The sequence below is a fragment of the Myxocyprinus asiaticus genome, chromosome 31 (assembly GCF_019703515.2).
Source record: "Myxocyprinus asiaticus isolate MX2 ecotype Aquarium Trade chromosome 31, UBuf_Myxa_2, whole genome shotgun sequence".
Lineage (NCBI taxonomy): Eukaryota > Metazoa > Chordata > Actinopteri > Cypriniformes > Catostomidae > Myxocyprinus > Myxocyprinus asiaticus.
This window is the reverse complement of record NC_059374.1, coordinates 36,967,692-36,986,416: the sequence shown is the minus strand read 5'-3', so window position 1 is coordinate 36,986,416 and position 18,725 is coordinate 36,967,692. Positions and strand designations below refer to the sequence as shown.

General features: G+C 39.1%; 2 protein-coding genes across 3 annotated transcripts in view; both read left to right on the top strand.

Annotated features, from left to right (window-relative positions):
- The window catches only part of LOC127422476 (TBC1 domain family member 15-like), a 23,786-nt gene extending 17,448 nt beyond the window's left edge, over positions 1–6,338 (top strand). Inside the window, exon 10 of one of the 2 annotated variants that reach the window (XM_051666022.1) lies at positions 6,200–6,338. In XM_051666022.1, coding sequence (XP_051521982.1) covers positions 6,200–6,209 — 10 coding nt within the window. In that variant the 3' untranslated portion in view covers positions 6,210–6,338. Of the gene's footprint in view, positions 1–1,388; positions 2,538–6,199 lie in introns of those variants that run through there. The other variant, XM_051666021.1, reaches the window with a different exon arrangement.
- On the top strand, positions 6,311–18,725 carry LOC127422475 (heat shock cognate 71 kDa protein-like). The gene is made up of 9 exons (XM_051666019.1): positions 6,311–6,459; positions 11,000–11,209; positions 11,547–11,752; positions 14,819–14,971; positions 15,259–15,814; positions 16,804–17,006; positions 17,171–17,369; positions 17,523–17,755; positions 18,096–18,725. The coding sequence occupies exons 2-9, from the start codon at positions 11,005–11,007 to the stop codon at positions 18,270–18,272; spliced, it is 1,932 nt and encodes a 643-aa protein (XP_051521979.1). The 5' UTR covers positions 6,311–6,459; positions 11,000–11,004; the 3' UTR covers positions 18,273–18,725.

The window sequence follows — 18,725 nt, the reverse complement described above, 5'->3', positions numbered from 1 at the left end:
TTTGAACAGGATTTTTAGCTAGTTATCTAGTCTATGTGTGTATCTGCTAGGAAAATACAGGAAACCGAAATCCTGACTGCTTATCTAAGCAGGACCTGGCCTGTGAGTATTATTTAATCCCAGAAGTATCAAGTGCTCGCTTATGTGTAGGCCACATTAGAACACAATATAATTATAGAAACACATGCTGTTCAGATGAAGTTCTAAGAAGCTCTAGAAGAGTCTCTGTGGTGTTCCATGACCAAATGTAAAGTGTTCTCAAGTATCAACTCATCAGAAATAGCTCACTGGGTGTTGGGGAGACACAAGAACCCCCTTTACCCTACAGTAAGTCTGCACGCTTGTTTTAATGTAAAGGCCACAAAATATATTTGCACATGGGTATGTGGAATATTACATATTTATTTCAATTTTAAATAAGCCACCATGGATGAATCATTTCTAATATGTATATTTGGTTATTTATTACGAACTGACACAATGTGACACTACACATTCAAAGAGGGGGTGCTGTTAAAGTTTGTTTTCTTTAGTTTTTTTTGGGTAGAACATGACTAGAATGACTGACCAACACTTTTGGGATTGGGTACTGTTATTTTAGATGTTTGTATTATACTTTGATGTTTGCACATCATTTTGATTTTAAAGGAATGTTCAGGATTCAATACAAGTTATGCTCATTCAACAAAATTTGAAGCATAGTATTGATTAGCACAGAAAATTAATTTGAAAAAAAGGAAAAATTGAAGGCACTTATAATGGAAGTGAATGGGGACAGTAGCGTTAAAATGCACATTGTTTCAAAAGCAAAGCCACAAGACGTAAACATTATACATGTTAAAAAAATTTTTATGATAATATCTCTGTTCTGCATAATATTAGTGTGATAAAATTGCTCTCAGGGTTTACCAGCATTGTGTCGTCATGGCAATGAAGTTGTTATATTCTATATAAATTTCACTTTTAAGGTTTGTAAACTAAAATCATGTTTATGACTTTTGGCTATACTTTTGAAACAATGTGTATTTTAACGTTTATGGACTAGCCCCATTCACTTCCATTGTAAAAACCTTACTGTAACCGCAGTTTTGCTGCTTCTTTTTTAACCACAAAATATATACAGTGGTGTGAAAAAGTGTTTGCCCCCTTCCTGATTTCTTATTTTTTTGCATGTTTGTCACACTTAAATGTTTCAGATCATCAAACAAGTTTAAATATTAGTCAAAGATAACACAAGTAAACACAAAATGCAGTTTTTAAATGAAGGTTGTTATTATTAAGGGAAAACAAAATCCAAACCTACATGGCCTTGTGTGAAAAAGTGTTTGCCCCACCTGTTAAAACATAACTTGACTGTGGTTTATCACACCTGAGTTCAATTTCTCTAGCTACTCCCAGGCCTGATTACCGCCACACCTGTTCTCAATCAAGAAATCACTTAAATAGGACCTGCCTGACAAAGTGAAGTAGACCAAAAGATCTTCAAAAGCTAGACATCATGCCGAGATCCAAAGAAATTCAGGAACAAATGAGAAAGAAAGTAATTGAGATCTATCAGTCTGGAAAAGGTTATAAAGCCATTTCTAAAGCTTTGGGACTCCAGAGAACCACAGTGAGAGTCATTATCCACAAATGGCGAAAACATGGAACAGTGGTGAACCTTCCCAGGAGTGGCCGGCCGACCAAAATTACCCCAAGAGCGCAGCGACGACTCATCCAAAAGGTCACAAAGGACCCCACAACAACACCCAAAGAACTGCAGGCCTCACTTGTGTCAGTTAAGGTCAGTGTTCATGACTCCACCATAAGAAAGAGACTGGAGAATACAGGACTCATCGGACCAGACAACCTTCTTCCACTGCTCCAAGGTCCAGTTCTGACACTCGCGTGCCCATTGTAGGCACATTCGACAGTGGAGAGGGGTCATCGTGGTTTCTCTGACCAGTCTGCGGCTACGCAGCCCCATACACAGCAGGGTGCGATGCACTGTGTGTTGTGACACATTGCTCCCATAACCATCATTACAATTTTCTGTGACTTGTGCCACAGTAGACCTTCTGTCGGTTCGGACCAGATGGGATAGCCTTCGTTGCCCTTATGCATTGATGAGCCTTGGGCGCCCAACATCCTGTCACCGTTTTGTGGTTTGTCCCTCCTCGGACCACTGTCGGTATGTACTCACCGCTGCTGACCGGAAGCACCCCACAAGCCTTGCCGTTTCAGTGATGCTCTGACCCAGTTATCTGGCCATAACAATTTGGCCCTTGTTTAGTCACTCAGGTCTTTACTCCTGCCCATTTCTCGTGGAGTCAACATGTTGACTATGAGAACTGATTGTTCGTTTACCATCTAATCTACCCAGACCTTGACATGTGGCCTTGTTAGGAGATAATCAGCATTATTCACTTCACCTGTGAATGGTCATAATGTTTTGGCTCAACAATGTGTTTGTGTGTGTGTGTGTGTGTGTGTGTGTGTACATTTTATATATATATATATACAAATTACACACATTGTGAATAATCCAGAAATTATTCACAGTGCTTCACTTTTTCCACATTTTGTTATGTTACAGCCTTATTCCAAAATGGATTAAATTCATTCTTTTCCTCAATTCCACAAACAATACCCCATAATGACAACGTGAAAGAAGTTTGTTTGAAATCTTTGCAAATGTATTTAAAAAAAAATAAAACGAAAAAAAAAAAATCACATGTACATAAGTATTCACAGCCTTTGCTCAATACTTTGTTGAAGCACCTTTGGCACCAATTACAGCCTCAAGTCTTTTTGAGTATGATGCTACAAGCTTGGCACACCTATTTTTGGGCAGTTTCTCCCATTCTTTTTTGCAGGACCTCTCAAGCTCCATCAGGTTGGATGGGGAGCGTCGGTGCACAGCCATTTTCAGATCTCTCCAGAGATGTTCAATCGGGTTCAAGTCTGGGCTCTGGCTGGACCACTCAAGGACATTCACAGAGTTGTACCGGAGCCACTCCTTTGTTATGTTGGCTGTGTGCTTAGGGTCATTGTCCTGTTGGAAGATGAACCTTCACCCCAGTCTGAGGTCCAGAGCACTCTGGAGCAGGTTTTCATCAAGGATGTCTCTGTACATTGCTGCATTCATCTTTCCCTCGATCCTGACTAGTCTCCCAGTTCCTGCCGCTGAAAAACATCCCCACAGCATGATACTGCCAACACCATGCTTCACTGTAGGGATGTTATTGGCCAGGTGATGAGCGGTGCCTTGTTTCCTCCAGACATGATGCTTGCCATTCAGGCCAAAGAGTTCAATCTTTGTTTCTCATGGTCTGAGAGTCCTTCAGGTGCCTTTTGGCAAACTCCAGGCGGGCTGTCATGTGCCTTTTACGGAGGAGTGGCTTCCGTCTGGCCACTCTACCATACAGGCCTGATTGGTGGAGTGCTGCAGAGATGGTTGTTCTTCTGGAAGGTTCTCCTCTCTCCACAGAGAAACGCTGGAGCTCTGTCAGAGTGACCATTGGGTTCTTGGTCACCTCCCTGACTAAGGCCCTTCTCCCCCGATCGCTCAGTTTGGCCAGGCGGCCAGCTCTAGGAAGAGTTCTGGTGGTTCCAAACTTCTTCCATTTATGGATGATGGAGGCCACTGTGCTCATTGGGACCTTCAGTGCTGCAGAGATTTTTCTGTACCCTTCCCCAGATCTGTGCCTCGATACAATCCTGTCTTGGAGGTCTATAGACAATTCCTTAGACTTCATGGCTTGGTTTGTGCTCTGACATGCACTGTTAACTGTGGGACCTTATCCATGTCCATTCAACTGAATTTACCACTGGTGGACTCCAGTCAAGTTGTAGAAACATCTCAAGGATGATCAGTGGAAACAGGATGCACCTGAGCTCAATTTTGAGTGTCATGGCAAAGGCTGTGAATACTTATGTACATGTGAATTTTTTTTATTTTTTTCGATTTCAAACAAACTTCTTTCATGTTGTCATTATGGGGTATTGTTTGTAGAATTTTGTGGAAAATAATGAATTTAATCCATTTTGGAATAAGGCTGTAACATAACAAAATGTGGAAAAAGTGAAGCGCTGTGAATACTTTCCAGATTTTGTGTGGGGGGGGGGGGGTAATCAGTATTATGCTACAAATGCTTTTGATTAAGCTTAACTTGTATTGAATATTCCTTAAATCCTTAAGTTAAAAGCAATGTTAAATAGAGTAAATGAATTCCAGACTGATTTTCTTTTCATTTTCTCTTTTTTATTTTTTTATTTTTTTGGGGGGGGGGGTTACAGAGTTATGTCTCTGTACTTCATGTCATTCATGAACTGAGTGTGTGTGTGTGTGTGTGTGTGTGTGAGAGAGAGAGTGGGTGAGAAATGTTGAGAAGGAAGGAGGGGCTGAGTGTTTTATTTTAAGATTACTGTGACATTTAATCTGTGTCTTTCTAGTGAGTCCCTTCATAAAGAATAGGCTAATGCACACTGGCCTTTTTAGATGTACAAGTACTGTTTTAAGTTAAATATTCTTGTGAAATAAAGTGCGGCAATCCAACTATGTTTGCTTGACCTCTTACTAAGGTTTCTCTAAATGAAATTAAACAAAAAAAGCTGAGCTGTAATACATAATGTTTAAAATACTGATGCACAGAATACTGAATGCAATGCATAGTATATGGAGGACTCAACTGTGTCTTTTTGATGTTGAGTTGTCTTATCTTTGGACTTTTAAGTATGCTTTTAACTGACAAAAATGTGTTACTGTTAAAGGGATAGTTAATCAGTTGGGGCCTGGGTAGCTCAGCGAGTATTGACGCCGACTACCACCCCTGGAGTCACGAGTTCGTATCCAGGGCGTGCTGAGTGACTCCAGCCAGGTCTCCTAAGCAACCAGATTGGCTCGGTTGCTAGGGAGGGTAGAGTCACATGGGGTAATCTCCTCCTGGTTGCTATAATGTGTGGTTCTCGCTCTTGGTGTGGCGTGTGGTGAATTGTGCATGGATGCTGTGGAGAATAGCATTGGCCTCTACACGCGCTACGTCTCCGCGGTAACATGCTCAACAAGCCACGTGATGAGATGCACGGACTGACGGTCTCAGACGTGGAGGCAACTGAGTTTCGTACTCCGCCACCCGGACTGAGGCGAGTCACTACACCACCACGAGGACTTAAGAGTGCATTGGGAATTGGGTGTTCCAAATTGAAAAAAAAAAAAAAAAAAAGGGATAGTTAATCCAAAAAGGAAAACTCTGTCATATGTAATATGAAAAAAGTTATTTATAACAGAATGTCCAAGCTGCTCTTTTCTATACAATGATATTGAATGGTGACTATGGGTCCACGGCTGTCAAACAAGATTTTCAAGGCAAGATATCTGTTAAATAACGACTTAAATTTCAGATCCTCACACAGACTTGGAATATAGCACACCAGTAAAAGGTATACGGTTATAGAATAATTTACCAATAGAAATTAAAAGACAAACAGAGTTCAAAGTGTTCAATAGAACTGTAAAAAAAAAAACTGGCTTAAACAAAATCAGGGTTGTGAACATTGATGTATTCAGTCTCTATATTGTCTATTACATATTAAATATGTTTTTTTTTTTTTTTACTAAAAGCCTAACCAGGGACAGGTGTTGTAAATTAGCTATTAGCTAGAAGTCTGTGTGCAGAGCATCTGCTGCTTAAACATATGTAGCAGTGTTATTCTGTGTTGTCCCTGTCAAATAAACCAATAAATAAATAAAGTACGAAGTACTACTTTCATGGTGCTTTTCCCCTAATTATTAAGAGCTTGGCCACCCCTGATCCCCATCCACTTTCATTGTATCGAAGTAAGCAGCTTGGACATTCTGCTAAACTTCACTTGTTATGTTCCACTAAAAAAGAAATGCATGTGGATTTGGAAGGACATGAGGGTGAGTAAATGATTACAGAATTTCATTTTTGGGTGAACTACTCCTTTGTGTTTTAGTTCTTAACACTGTCTGACACTGTCTATCTTATGAGAGCATATGTTTATCTACATGTTGCACACTACTGCACTACCAGTCATTTTGAGGTAAAAAGCACCAGAAAAACATTCTAAACATACTTAAATCTGTCAAAAAGGAAGGGAACTCAACTTAAAGAGTTTGCACTACACTTAATGGAGACAGAAAATCATCTTGAATACAAACAAGTGCCTTCTGTGTTTCTTTGTCCCCCTGACACAGCTCTGAATGACAGAGATTAGGCTGGCGAGCCCACAGCACATGAGAGCTTCAGCCTGGAACTTTCTCTCTGCTCTGGGTCAGGTGACTGCACACTGAAATCTCTCCAGCTGGCGTGGCTATATACATAGTAGAGTCCAGGGCTTCTGTCTCTGAATCCAGCAGTGCAGGAGTGCGAGCTCTAGCTGGGCTTTGACCAAGGGCGAAGAGAAAGGACACACATTTCCACTCAGTTATCTCTCAAATACAACTTTGCCAATAAGGTAAAAGTTTTCTTTGAAGTGTTGCAAAAAGCCTGCAAAGATTTGACTTGGTGTTCTGTTCTGTCCGCTTGAGTCTGTTTTAGATTTGAATAGTTTTGATAGCTTTTTTTTTTTTTTTCTGCGTTTCTGTGCTTTTTGTTCATTTTGTGGCATTTGCTATGGGCTGCTACTAAACGGCTGCCATAAAAATGCAAAGCTTTGTGTTCAAGTCCAAAGTGGACTAGCTGTGCTTCAATCCTTCATGGCCCATAATAAACTTTTGGCGTGTGTGTCGTATAAAAAGGCACCAGAAGTAATTTTCCTCCCAAAAAGAAAGTGGCGATAATAGGAACTTGCTGTATAAGCATGCTTACATGTGCTAGAATGAAAAACACACAGAGTATACTAATTAATATATATATATATTTTTTAAATTGTATTTATTTATCACACATATACAGTGAAATTATTTTTTTTCACATATCCCAGCTAAGCTGGGGTCAGAGTGCAGGGTCAGCCATGATACGGCACCCCTGGAGCAGATAGGGTCAAGGGCCTTGCTCAAGGGCCCAACAGTGGCATCTTGGCAGTACTGGGGCTTGAACTGTCTGACCTTCTGATCAGTAACCCAGAGCCTTAACCGCTGAGCCACCACTGCCCCTACTAGGCCTACTGGTAAAAAGTTTGGACACGCCTACAAATTCTTTATTACTATTGTCCACATTTGGAGTAATAGTAAAGTTGTCAAAACTATGAAATAACCCAAATGTAAGTATCGGAATTATGTAGTGGCCAAAACAATTGAATAAAAAAAAAATTATTAAAATTAAAAAAATATGTTATATCTAATATAACTTATATTTGAGCTTATAGCTTAAGTATAGAGGACTTTGTCTAGATTACAGTACACTCTGGTTATTCTCTCAGTCAGCTTTATGAGGTGCATCCTGAAATGCTTTTTAAAAAGTATTGGAGTTCCCATGAGTATGTAAGCTACTCACTGGCTGTATTTTTCCTTTTCTATCCATTTCAAAAAGTTTTTTTCCCATACGTAGACACGTAAGCGTTAACCTTTAGATTAAAATGTTTATGAGATCACGAGAAACATAAAGTCATTCAAGTGTGTCCAAACTTTTCACTGTGCATGTCAGTGTTTCCTACAGAATTCAGCTCTTGCAGATAAAATTACATAGTTTATTATATTTGTATTATATATAAGTAACATTTCAATTTTTACATTTATTAAAAAAATGAATGCAAAAGTGTATCTGTAGCTAGCTACTCTGTCTTTTGAACATTGAACAACACTGATTCAGTGAGTTCAGTAAGCATTGTCACGTGCTTGTCCTTCAGATAAGTAAATTGGGTATTCACTTGTCCGAGTAAAAAAGTTGCTCATCCGGTATATTATGATACATTGTCACAATGCACTTTGTCTCGACACACGTACATGTTCAGCACACACACATAAGCTGATCGCTAGCGAATGATACAGTTATGCACTCTGGATTATTAATAAGAATGTTAACTTTGTAATATATGGCACAGGCCTAGACAATATCACAAATATAGCCGGTTATTTTTTGTTATTGAAATTCTAATCAGGCTATTTGTTCGGCTGAAATAAAAAACAAGCGTTAATGTCGACCCTTAATTACAAATGTATTATAATAACTAATAACAACAACCCTATTATTATTATACAAGTAATATTCTCTAATCATTTTGTAATTTGTACACAGCATTGCTATGGGATCTGGTAAAAAAAAAAATGCGGTAATTTTCTGTGTGAAGCCGCGTAACAAAAGCCATTGAATGAGCGCCTGTGAATTCCAATATGGTAAAATGCTCTCATGTCCACTTCTGTCCACAAAAACACCTGGTGTCATGAGATTTTCAATTTGTAATTGTATAGTAACTTGTAGTGGCAGTTAAAGTGAATTTAGAGCGCTGTAAATACAATTGAACGCAACACATCCGTTATTCTGTGCATGAGATGAGGTTCATAGAGGGAGACAGACAGAACCACCTCATGTGCGCTCAGAACAGAGCTCCGCAGAGCAGCACGCCGCGTGCAGACTGTTTGCTTGATTAAATCAGCCCTTTGCAGTTTAATATTCACAAGGTCATATCTTAATTTCGATTTTATTTCAATGGATCGTTCAGCCATACACAATGCAATAGAAAGACGTGTTGTTTTTGCGTTATTTCGCAAAATTCTCTTGCCGTGGCGCTGGAGATTCAGTAGCGGCGGAGCGCCGCTGATGAATAATGGTGCAGGAAACACTGGTGCATCTGTCTGTATGCAAATGTGCTGTTATCCTGTATCTGATGAATGTGACACCCTCAATTCATAGTCAACATACTCCTACTACACATTTTGCATACTTCTCTTGAGTCGCAGAACATGCAGACGCATCAAATCTTGTGGATAGTGCAGACCACATGACCCCTGTGTCAATAAGTTCTTTGTATCTCTCAGCTGCCTCAGTGTGCTCCTGTCAGATTGGCTGTATGAAGCAAAATTGCAGCAAAAATTATGCTTGATCAGGCGTGTTTTCTGGCAAAAATCCTCCATTTGATTTTCTGTACTGTGTGAACCAAATATTACAAATATAAAAATACATTTTCGCCCAATTTTTTTTTTTTTTTTTTTACCAGAATTTCCTTAACAACAGAAAGGCGGCACATTCAAACAGTTCTTTCACACTTTCAGAAATCAGAATTTATGCATTTTTTTTTTTACTATTTTATAAATATATATTTGAAGTCAAAGAATAATCTCTAATATTCTGGTGGGCCCAGTAGGTCTAATTTGCTCACCCTTGGCTACGCCACTGACATGAACGATCATACAGATGTAGGTAAAATTGCACCAGCTTGCACTACACACCGGTGTGTTCTTGTTGACTGATTTTGACTGATTGAACAACATAAACAGAAATGAATAAGCTGTCTGCATCAAGGTAGGTGGAGCTCCAGGTCACACCTAACAACGACGTGGACCAATGGCAGTAAGAAGGTGTTAAGCAGTAAGTTTGCCCAGGCGAGCATTTACGAACTACTGAAACAAATGCAAAAACATCGTCTTTTTGGCCAGATTTTGTTCTAAATGACATCACACCCATTCGTTCTTCGATTTCGTATGAAGTATATTTGGATCTTTAGTCATGGCATGCTACCAAGCAGGCAGTCCAGGGCTTTCTACAGCTGCTGACAACATGGGACAGCATGACTTCACTGCACAACGAATGTGGCTGCAGGTAGAAAAGTGCCAGTCTGTATACATTATACATTTCATTAATAATAATTATGCACATTCTTAGATATAAACTGAAATATTTTTTTTATTACTGATACATAGCCTATGATTTATATATATATATATATATATATATATATATATATATATATATATATATATATATATATATACTGTGTATATACTGTATATATATATATATAATATATACACTGTGTGTGTGTGTGTGTGATATATATATATATATATATATATATATATATATATTCACAGAACAAATTTTTAATTATTGTTTTATTTCTGCTCTTTGACTTTGACAATAATAAAAAAAATGATCATTACTACAACAACAAATAACATAAAATCACAACTGTATGACTGTACAGTTATACAGGCTAACTGTAAAGTCTACAATGCTATGCGTTTCTGACTTGAGAATGAATGTACAGTATGTTACATAAACGTTGAGGATTTTATGCAAACAATAACCTACATTTAATAAGTTATTATAAACAACGTTGATTCCTGATGAGCAATGCTGTTGTTGGAATATTCTGGGTTCAATACAAATTAAGCTAAACCGAAAGCGTTTTGTTACATAATGCTGATTACAAAAAAATAAAAAATAAATAAAAAATGATGATAATTTCAAATAAAAAAGTTACAGTGAGGCACTTATAATGGAAGTGAATGGGGCCAATTTTTGGAGGCAGAAATGTAAAGCTTATAATTTTATAAAAGGACTTAGATTAATTCTTCTGTTAAAAGTTGTTAAATCATATTCTTTTCAGTCATTTTTGGGTTTTCGGGTTTGTTGACATTACATCATCATGGCAACAAAGTTGTAAAATTGGCTATAAGATTACACAGAATAGGTTAGTAAGCCATTTTATCACATTAAAGTCATGTTAACACACATATTGTTTATGTCTTGTGGCTATACTCTCGAAATAGTGAGTATTTTAACATTTACGGATTGGCCCCATTTACTTCCATTGTAAGTGCCTCACTGGAACCCAGATATCTGCTTTTCCTGTTAATCAGTATTATGCCACAAATCCTGTCGATTGAGCTTAACTTGTATTGAACCCGGAATATTCCTTTAAGAGACCCAAAAAATGCCGGCTCTTCTCAATAGACCAATTAAGAAATGTAAATATGTGTTGACACACACCCTGGGTGCAATTAAAAAGCATAAGTTTACAAGAAAGAAAACATTATTTACCTGTCATTCATGATCAAAACCAAATCCTTTTATTCAAATACTTTTCAAAAATCTCTTTTGGTCATTTTATCTAGAAAGCATGTCAAAAGGTCCAGCCGTTGGAATTGATTTGGGCACCACCTACTCCTGTGTGGGCATCTTCCAACATGGAAAGGTAGAGATCATTGCCAATGACCAAGGGAACAGAACGACGCCCAGCTATGTCGCCTTCACAGACACAGAAAGACTGATCGGAGATGCAGCCAAGAACCAAGTAGCCATGAACCCCACCAACACAGTGTTCGGTAAGGAAGTCCATTCCAGAATTTGCATGCTCTAATTTAGATCTTCAAGACTTCATTCAAGCTGTAACATCTGAGGCACTCCATATGAATAGATAAAGACAACATGCAAAATAGAGACAGTTGTTAAGAACGTATGAGGTACATGCATGCACAAAGAAGACTTGTAACAAGATACATTTTTTAATGTCATTGACTTTTGTATATATTACTCTTCACCATTAGATGGCATTACAGCTTATATAATGCTAATACTGTAAGTCATTTGATACCTACTCTAAGTAGGTTCAATTATTTTTTTGCAACTACCAGCCCCTTTGCCATCTCATTGGTTCAACAGATGCCAAACGCCTGATTGGTCGACGCTTTGATGACCCAGTGGTCCAGTCTGACATGAAGCACTGGCCCTTCAAAGTCATTAATGAGGGTAGCAAGCCCAAGGTGGAGGTGGAGTACAAAGGAGAGATTAAGACCTTCTACCCTGAGGAGGTGTCCTCTATGGTCCTCACTAAGATGAAGGACATTTCTGAGGCGTATCTGGGCAAGGTGAGAAGGACTGGACATTAAGTTATTCAAGGACCAGCCAAAACATTTAGCACTCTAGCAAAGTTGCACATCTAAATACTTTCGCTTTGTAAAGATTTTGATCATAAGTCTGATCATTCATAAGTAATAGCACTACCTCTCCTCTGCAAGTTGATTTAAGTTATCATTCACGTCTGAAGCAATCGCCACTTATCAGAAACTGGATGAACATGCCAAAGAGAAGATTACATTGTTGTTAGATTCATGAGAAAATATGTGTATACACAGTTTGTATGAAAAGATGCATATGATCAACTAATGAGGATGTGGTGATAAATTCTGAAACATATATGCAATGTTTCATGCGATGATGAAATGTGCATACACAAGGACAGTTCCTAAAATTCTAGAAACTGGTGTTGTGAGGTCACATCATTTGTTCTGAAATTGCCCTGCAGCCTTCTACACCATTATTATAGTGTTGCACACAAAATAGTCAGACATTATAATTCTATATGCATGAAAATATTATATTTTTCTGCTATGTCAAACTCAAAAGAAAAGCAGAAAAACATAAGTACTGTGGTAAGGAATAACTTAGCTCTACATGTGGAAAGGTTTGCAAACACAGCTCTACACGTCTTTTTGTAACTTGCTGAAGAGCGGTTTTGAGAAAGTCACGACAGATTTATATCTGATGCTTCTCTGAAGATATCTTTCATACAAAAGGGAAGGTAAATATCTGCATTTTACATTTTGAATGTGAGGTTTTTGAAGATGAAGCCATTAGATAACACTGCAAAATAAAGTATTACTTTGATTACAGGAAGAATGTGTGCAGTGAACTTGATAGCAATCAAATAGCTTGTTTTTGTGAACCTATATTACTATACAAACTTGCATATCTTGCTAGAAAAGCAAGAAAAGCTTCTGAAAATGTTTGGGGGCCACAGTTTCTTCATGAGAGCTGTCATGAAAAAAACTGGTAATCATCATCACTAATGCAGAGAATCTTTCATTATTAATCGCATAGATAAAACCACAGAAATTAACCTCGAACAATTATGAACACTTCACATATGCGTAATCACGTAAACAAAAATCAAAATGTTTGTGTGAGGCATGAACTTGTTACATTTACATTACAGTTATTTGTATGTATTTGGCAGACACTTTTTTATACAAAGTGACTTACAGTGCATTCAAGGTAAATATGTTTTTATCACATTGGGTGTTTCCAGTGGTGGGCCGTGCATTTAAAGTCTAGGCCTTCAGTGTGATTCATGCCATTAAACACAGTTTCACAATGAATAAGACACCCTATGCCTTTGGGCATCATACATTATATCGCAGCTAACTAGTAATACCAATTGACATTTTAAAAACACGTCCACGCACGAAAGCCAGAACTTGAAACAACACTTAATGCTCAAGCAAGCCTAATTTTAACTGCAGCGTGACTGTTTGTGAAATGAACGTCTCCCGAACAGACATTCAAAAATCATAATTTTTCATATGAATCTATCAAGGAGGTCTATAATACCTGGAAAAATCTCTCTAATAATATTTGCGATTTAAATGTTGCTTGCAATAAATTTCATTTCATCAGGGTACACGGATATGCTGCGTTCCATTCAAGTTGGATGACGGATATTCCTACTTGATATCTCCGACCATAAATGCATTCCATTCCCCGATATTCAGGAAGATGACTTTTAAGGAAACAAAACTGCAATGCTCCCGTTAGCTTAGCAGGGGTTTGACTCTCATTAGAGATGTCTCCTAGCAACTCATCTGATAAACAATGCTGCAGCGCTAGCATTTGTGCTATGGGTGTACGATTATCAAAAGAGATTATAATTTACCATGTTTTACACACCTGTTTCTGCAGGCGTTTGTTAAACAAGCTTTAATATAATGTAATGTGGAAACGAACTAATTTATCGATATTACTTAATAAAGTGAATGTTTATCACTTACTTTGTGTATCTCCCTGAGTGTCAACATGTTTGTGTGACATCATGCACCTGCATCTCAGCGAAATCGGAGTTGAGAATTTCTGCACGAGCCTACAAGTTGTAATTCTGACTTCAAGATGCATTCCATTGCACTTTTCCTAGTAGGAATTTGTAAAATCCGACTTTCCGAGTTGAATGGAATGCAGCACTACTTTTCAAAACTTGATCCGACACTGACTGCTTAAGCAGCCTAATTTACACTTAGAAAACTCCTCATGTTGCTATAACAATGCAAAAAGCACTTACCAATTTACTTGAAGTGAAAATCAGTCCTCCTTTCCTGTTTAATAAATTAAGCAATCACACGGTCATGCAGAACATCTCGTGTTTTTAAATCCATAAGGATCTCTTTCTCAACGGCATTATCAGTGATGACAGCCGACTGTTAGCAAGACCTCACGCTCGTCGCCTTCTAATTACATCACTTAAAGCGTGATTGTGTCACTCAAGATCAGCTAGAAGGCCTCGACCGAGACATATCCTAAAGATCACACCCACCAAGAACAAATAAATCAATCTGATTGGCTGATGAATCTGACAATCTGACTTTAGTTGCCCATTCATTTGCACTGTTGAGGGATTCTGAAGAAATTCTGAAGGCTTGAGGGGGTGGAGCTCAAACTCACACGCTGCTTCGGCTTCGGGCATGCGATTTGTGAAACAGTTGTCACACTTTGCTTGTAAGCATCAAGGAATAAATTATGACTGGATAAACTTTTCGTTTTTCTTTATTTGTTTGTAGATTAATTAAGAGTGGGAAGCGATTAAAAATACATAGGCAAAAAGGTGATTGAGAATGAAAGGATGAACAATATTTATTTATTTGGCATGTTAGGCCAGCAGAGAAGGCTTTGCTGGCCCTGAGAATTCGCCACTGGGTGTTTCCTTGGGAATCAAACTTACAACTACAGCATTGCTAGTGTGATGCTCTTTACCAGTTGAGCTACAAGAACTTGTACAGTAGTCTACTAATTGATAAATAAGTCAAACTTAATGCTTGTTTCACAATGGATGCAGAACAAATTATGTGAACTATACTAATCAGGATTTGACCTTCTTAATATTTCAGACTGTATCAAATGCAGTCATCACTGTGCCTGCTTACTTTAATGACTCTCAGCGTCAAGCCACCAAGGATGCTGGAACCATTTCTGGCCTTAATGTCCTGCGTATTATCAACGAACCAACAGCAGCTGCCATCGCATATGGATTAGACAAAAAGGTACACCGATATCCTGAGCTATACTGACCTGGACTAGTACAGGGCTTTTATATATTCCTAGTTTAAATGGATAATTCAACCAAAAATGAAAATTCTGTCATCATTTACTCACACACCTTTAGTTCCAAACTAGTTTGTCTTTCTTCCTTCCGTGGAACACAAAAGGAGATGTTAGGCAGAATGTTCAGTCTCAACTTTCTCTTTCATTGTATGGAAACAAAATGTAATGAAAGAAAATTATGACTGAGGCTATCATTAGTCATTCAAATTGTGTCTTCTGGCTATAGGTTGGTGGTGAACGCAATGTCCTCATCTTCGACCTGGGTGGCGGCACTTTTGATGTGTCCATTCTGACAATTGAGGATGGCATTTTTGAAGTTAAGTCCACTGCAGGTGACACCCACTTGGGTGGCGAGGACTTTGACAACCGAATGGTCAACCACTTCATTGCAGAGTTTAAGCGCAAGTTTAAGAAGGACATCACTGGCAATAAACGTGCAGTTCGTCGCCTACGAACAGCATGTGAGCGTGCCAAGCGCACCCTCTCCTCCAGCACACAGGCCAGCATTGAGATTGACTCTCTCTATGAAGGTGCTGACTTCTACACTTCCATCACCAGAGCGCGTTTTGAGGAACTCAATGCCGACCTGTTCCGTGGCACACTGGAGCCAGTTGAAAAGTCTCTGCGAGATGCCAAGATGGACAAGGCGCAGATCCATGACATTGTGTTGGTTGGTGGCTCCACTCGCATTCCCAAGATTCAAAAGCTGCTTCAAGACTTCTTCAATGGTCGGGATCTTAACAAGAGCATCAACCCAGATGAAGCAGTAGCCTATGGAGCAGGTAGGAGGATCCATTTCCACTCTTAATGTGTCATTTTAATTACATCCCTGCTGATAAAACAGCTTAAACCAGCCTAAGAGGTTTTGCTGTTCTTAGCTGGTCTCATATCCCTGACAAACTGATCTGCTAGCTGTTTTTTGGGCCACTTTTCAAGGCCAGCTAGACCAACTTGGCCAGGCTGGGAGACCAGCTAGACTAGTTAAAGATCAGCTTGGCCAAGATAAAGGCCAGTCAGACCAGATAAATGCAAGTTTGGCCAAGATGGAGGCCAGCTGGAACAATTTAGCTAGACTGAGAGACAAGCTAGACCAGTTAAAGATCAGCTTGGCCAAGATGGAGGCCAGCTAGACCAGATAAAAACTAGTTTGTCCAGCCTAGAAGATCAGCTAAACCAGCTAATGATCAGCTTGGCCAAGATGGAGTCCAGCTAGACCAGCCAAAGATCAGCTTGGCCAAGATGGAAACCAGCTAGGCCAGATAAAGACCAATTTGGCTATCCAGGCTGGGAGACCAGCTATACTATTTAAAGGTCAGCTTGGCAAAGGTGGAGGCCAGCTAGATCAGATAAAAACCAGTTTGGCCAGGCTGAGAGATCAGCTAAAGATCAACTTGGCCAAGATGGAGGCTAGCTAGACCAACTTAGCCAGGCTGGGAGACAAGCTAGACCAGCTAAAGATCAGCTTTGCCAAGATGGAGGCAAGCTAGACCAGCCAAAGACCAGCATGGCCAAGATGGATGCCAGTTAGACCAGATAAAGACCAAAAAAAGCCCTCCTTGGCCAGGCTGGGAGAGCAATTTAAACTAACTAAGACCAGCAAACCATCTTAGGCTGGATTAAGCTGTTTTTAAGAGGGCATTAGGGTAATTTCAAAAGTTCTCTTTATCTTTTGCTTCCAAAATGTTTCCTTCTTCCTACTGTTTACCATATTTGTGTTTTGGCGTATTGCATGTGTTGATGATGTTCTAATCTTTCCCCAAAACCTATCCAGCTGTCCAGGCAGCCATCTTAGCAGGTGATAAATCTGAGAATGTCCAAGACCTTTTGCTGCTGGATGTCACCCCTCTCTCTCTGGGCATTGAGACAGCTGGTGGTGTCATGACAGTTTTAATTAAGAGGAACACCACCATTCCCACCAAGCAAACCCAAACTTTCACCACCTACTCAGACAACCAGCCTGGTGTACTGATCCAGGTAAATGAAAGTGCTTGTTGTAGATCCGTATTTTAATAGTTCCTCCTGAAACCATTGAAGCTATAGAGGTGTTTGCATTAGTTTGTCCTGAAACCATTTAAGTGTTTGCACTTTGTACTACACTTTGTAGTCCGTTTTAGTGATTTTGCCTTTCTTTTCATTAGGTATTTGAGGGAGAGAGAGCCATGACGAAGGACAACAACCTTCTTGGCAAATTTGAGTTAACGGGAATCCCTCCCGCCCCTCGTGGTGTGCCGCAGATTGAAGTTACCTTCGACATTGATGCCAATGGCATTCTCAATGTATCAGCTGTGGACAAAAGCACTGGCAAAGAGAACAAAATAACAATCACAAATGACAAAGGTAGGCTAACTTACACAAACCACTGAGACCTAGGCCAAACTCTGCATGAAGAGTTGACTTCATACAAATTTCACTTTAGCAAAGTCCAAATATCCAAATATTATCTAATTTTTCTGCCTTAAGTTTCCTTCTAATCTCTTCTGCTTCTTTCAGGTCGTTTGAGCAAGGAAGACATTGAGCGTATGGTACAAGAAGCTGACCAGTACCGAGCAGAGGATGATGCTCAGAGGGAGAAAGTCACAGCCAAAAATGCATTGGAATCCCTGGCCTTTAACATGAAGAGCACCGTGGAAGATGACAAGCTGAAGGAAAAGATCAGTGCAGATGACAAAAAAGCCATTACTGACAAATGCAATGAGGTCATTGCCTGGCTGGACAGGAACCAGGTAGGTAACTACATACACATTTGAACTGCAGAAATTATATGCAAATCTACAGGTTACACTTGTACTCAATCAAGATTATGTCATAAAATGATCTTTGGAACAATGAGATGTTCCACTAGATGAACAATTAGACCTAGAGGAAGTGAAAGCCATTTGTGTAGCCACTAAGAACAACTTCCACAATAACACATAGATCATTAAACAATGAGCCAACACAGAGAACAAAGAAATGTTTGTGTAATGATAATTTGTATTTCCAAACATTTAATCTTTTCTTTCTTTAATTTCCTTATTCACACTTTACATTCAGTGAGAATTTATTTATTTTTTTGTCCCACAGACTGCAGAGAAGGATGAGTATGAGCACCAACAGAAGGAGCTGGAAAAAGTTTGCAACCCCATTATTGCCAAGCTCTATCAGGGCACTGGTGGTATGCCAGGTGAAATGCCGGGTGGATTTCCTGGAGGTGCAGGAAGTGGCGCCTCCTCTGGCCCTACCATTGAAGAAGTTGACTAATCTCGACAGTATGAGATAAAGAGGAATCCAGGCTCACATGTAGTGCAATCAAACTGAAGAGTGATTTCCATCAGCATATCTCAAACAAGCTTCTTATGAATTTGATAACATTTATATCACAGTGGTCAGTGCCGAATGAGACCAACTTATAGCATGTGACCAAAGCAATTTGGCACACATTAGCTAATATTTCATAACAATATGTTTGCATAGACATTTGTAAGCTATTATATAATGGTTACAGGGTTACAAGGTAAGTCATGTTACACATAGCGATGAAAATACCAAGCTGAAGTGGATGGAGCACTGTTAGCTGTTCAGTAAGCCATTGCATTCTTTTTATTATGATTCTACACAGATAGGTTTTTAATTGCACCACTGCTTTATGGTTCATTTCAAGGAGTGTTTTACATTAGGACTCAAGGAATTTTAAATAAAGCATATTGGATCTTC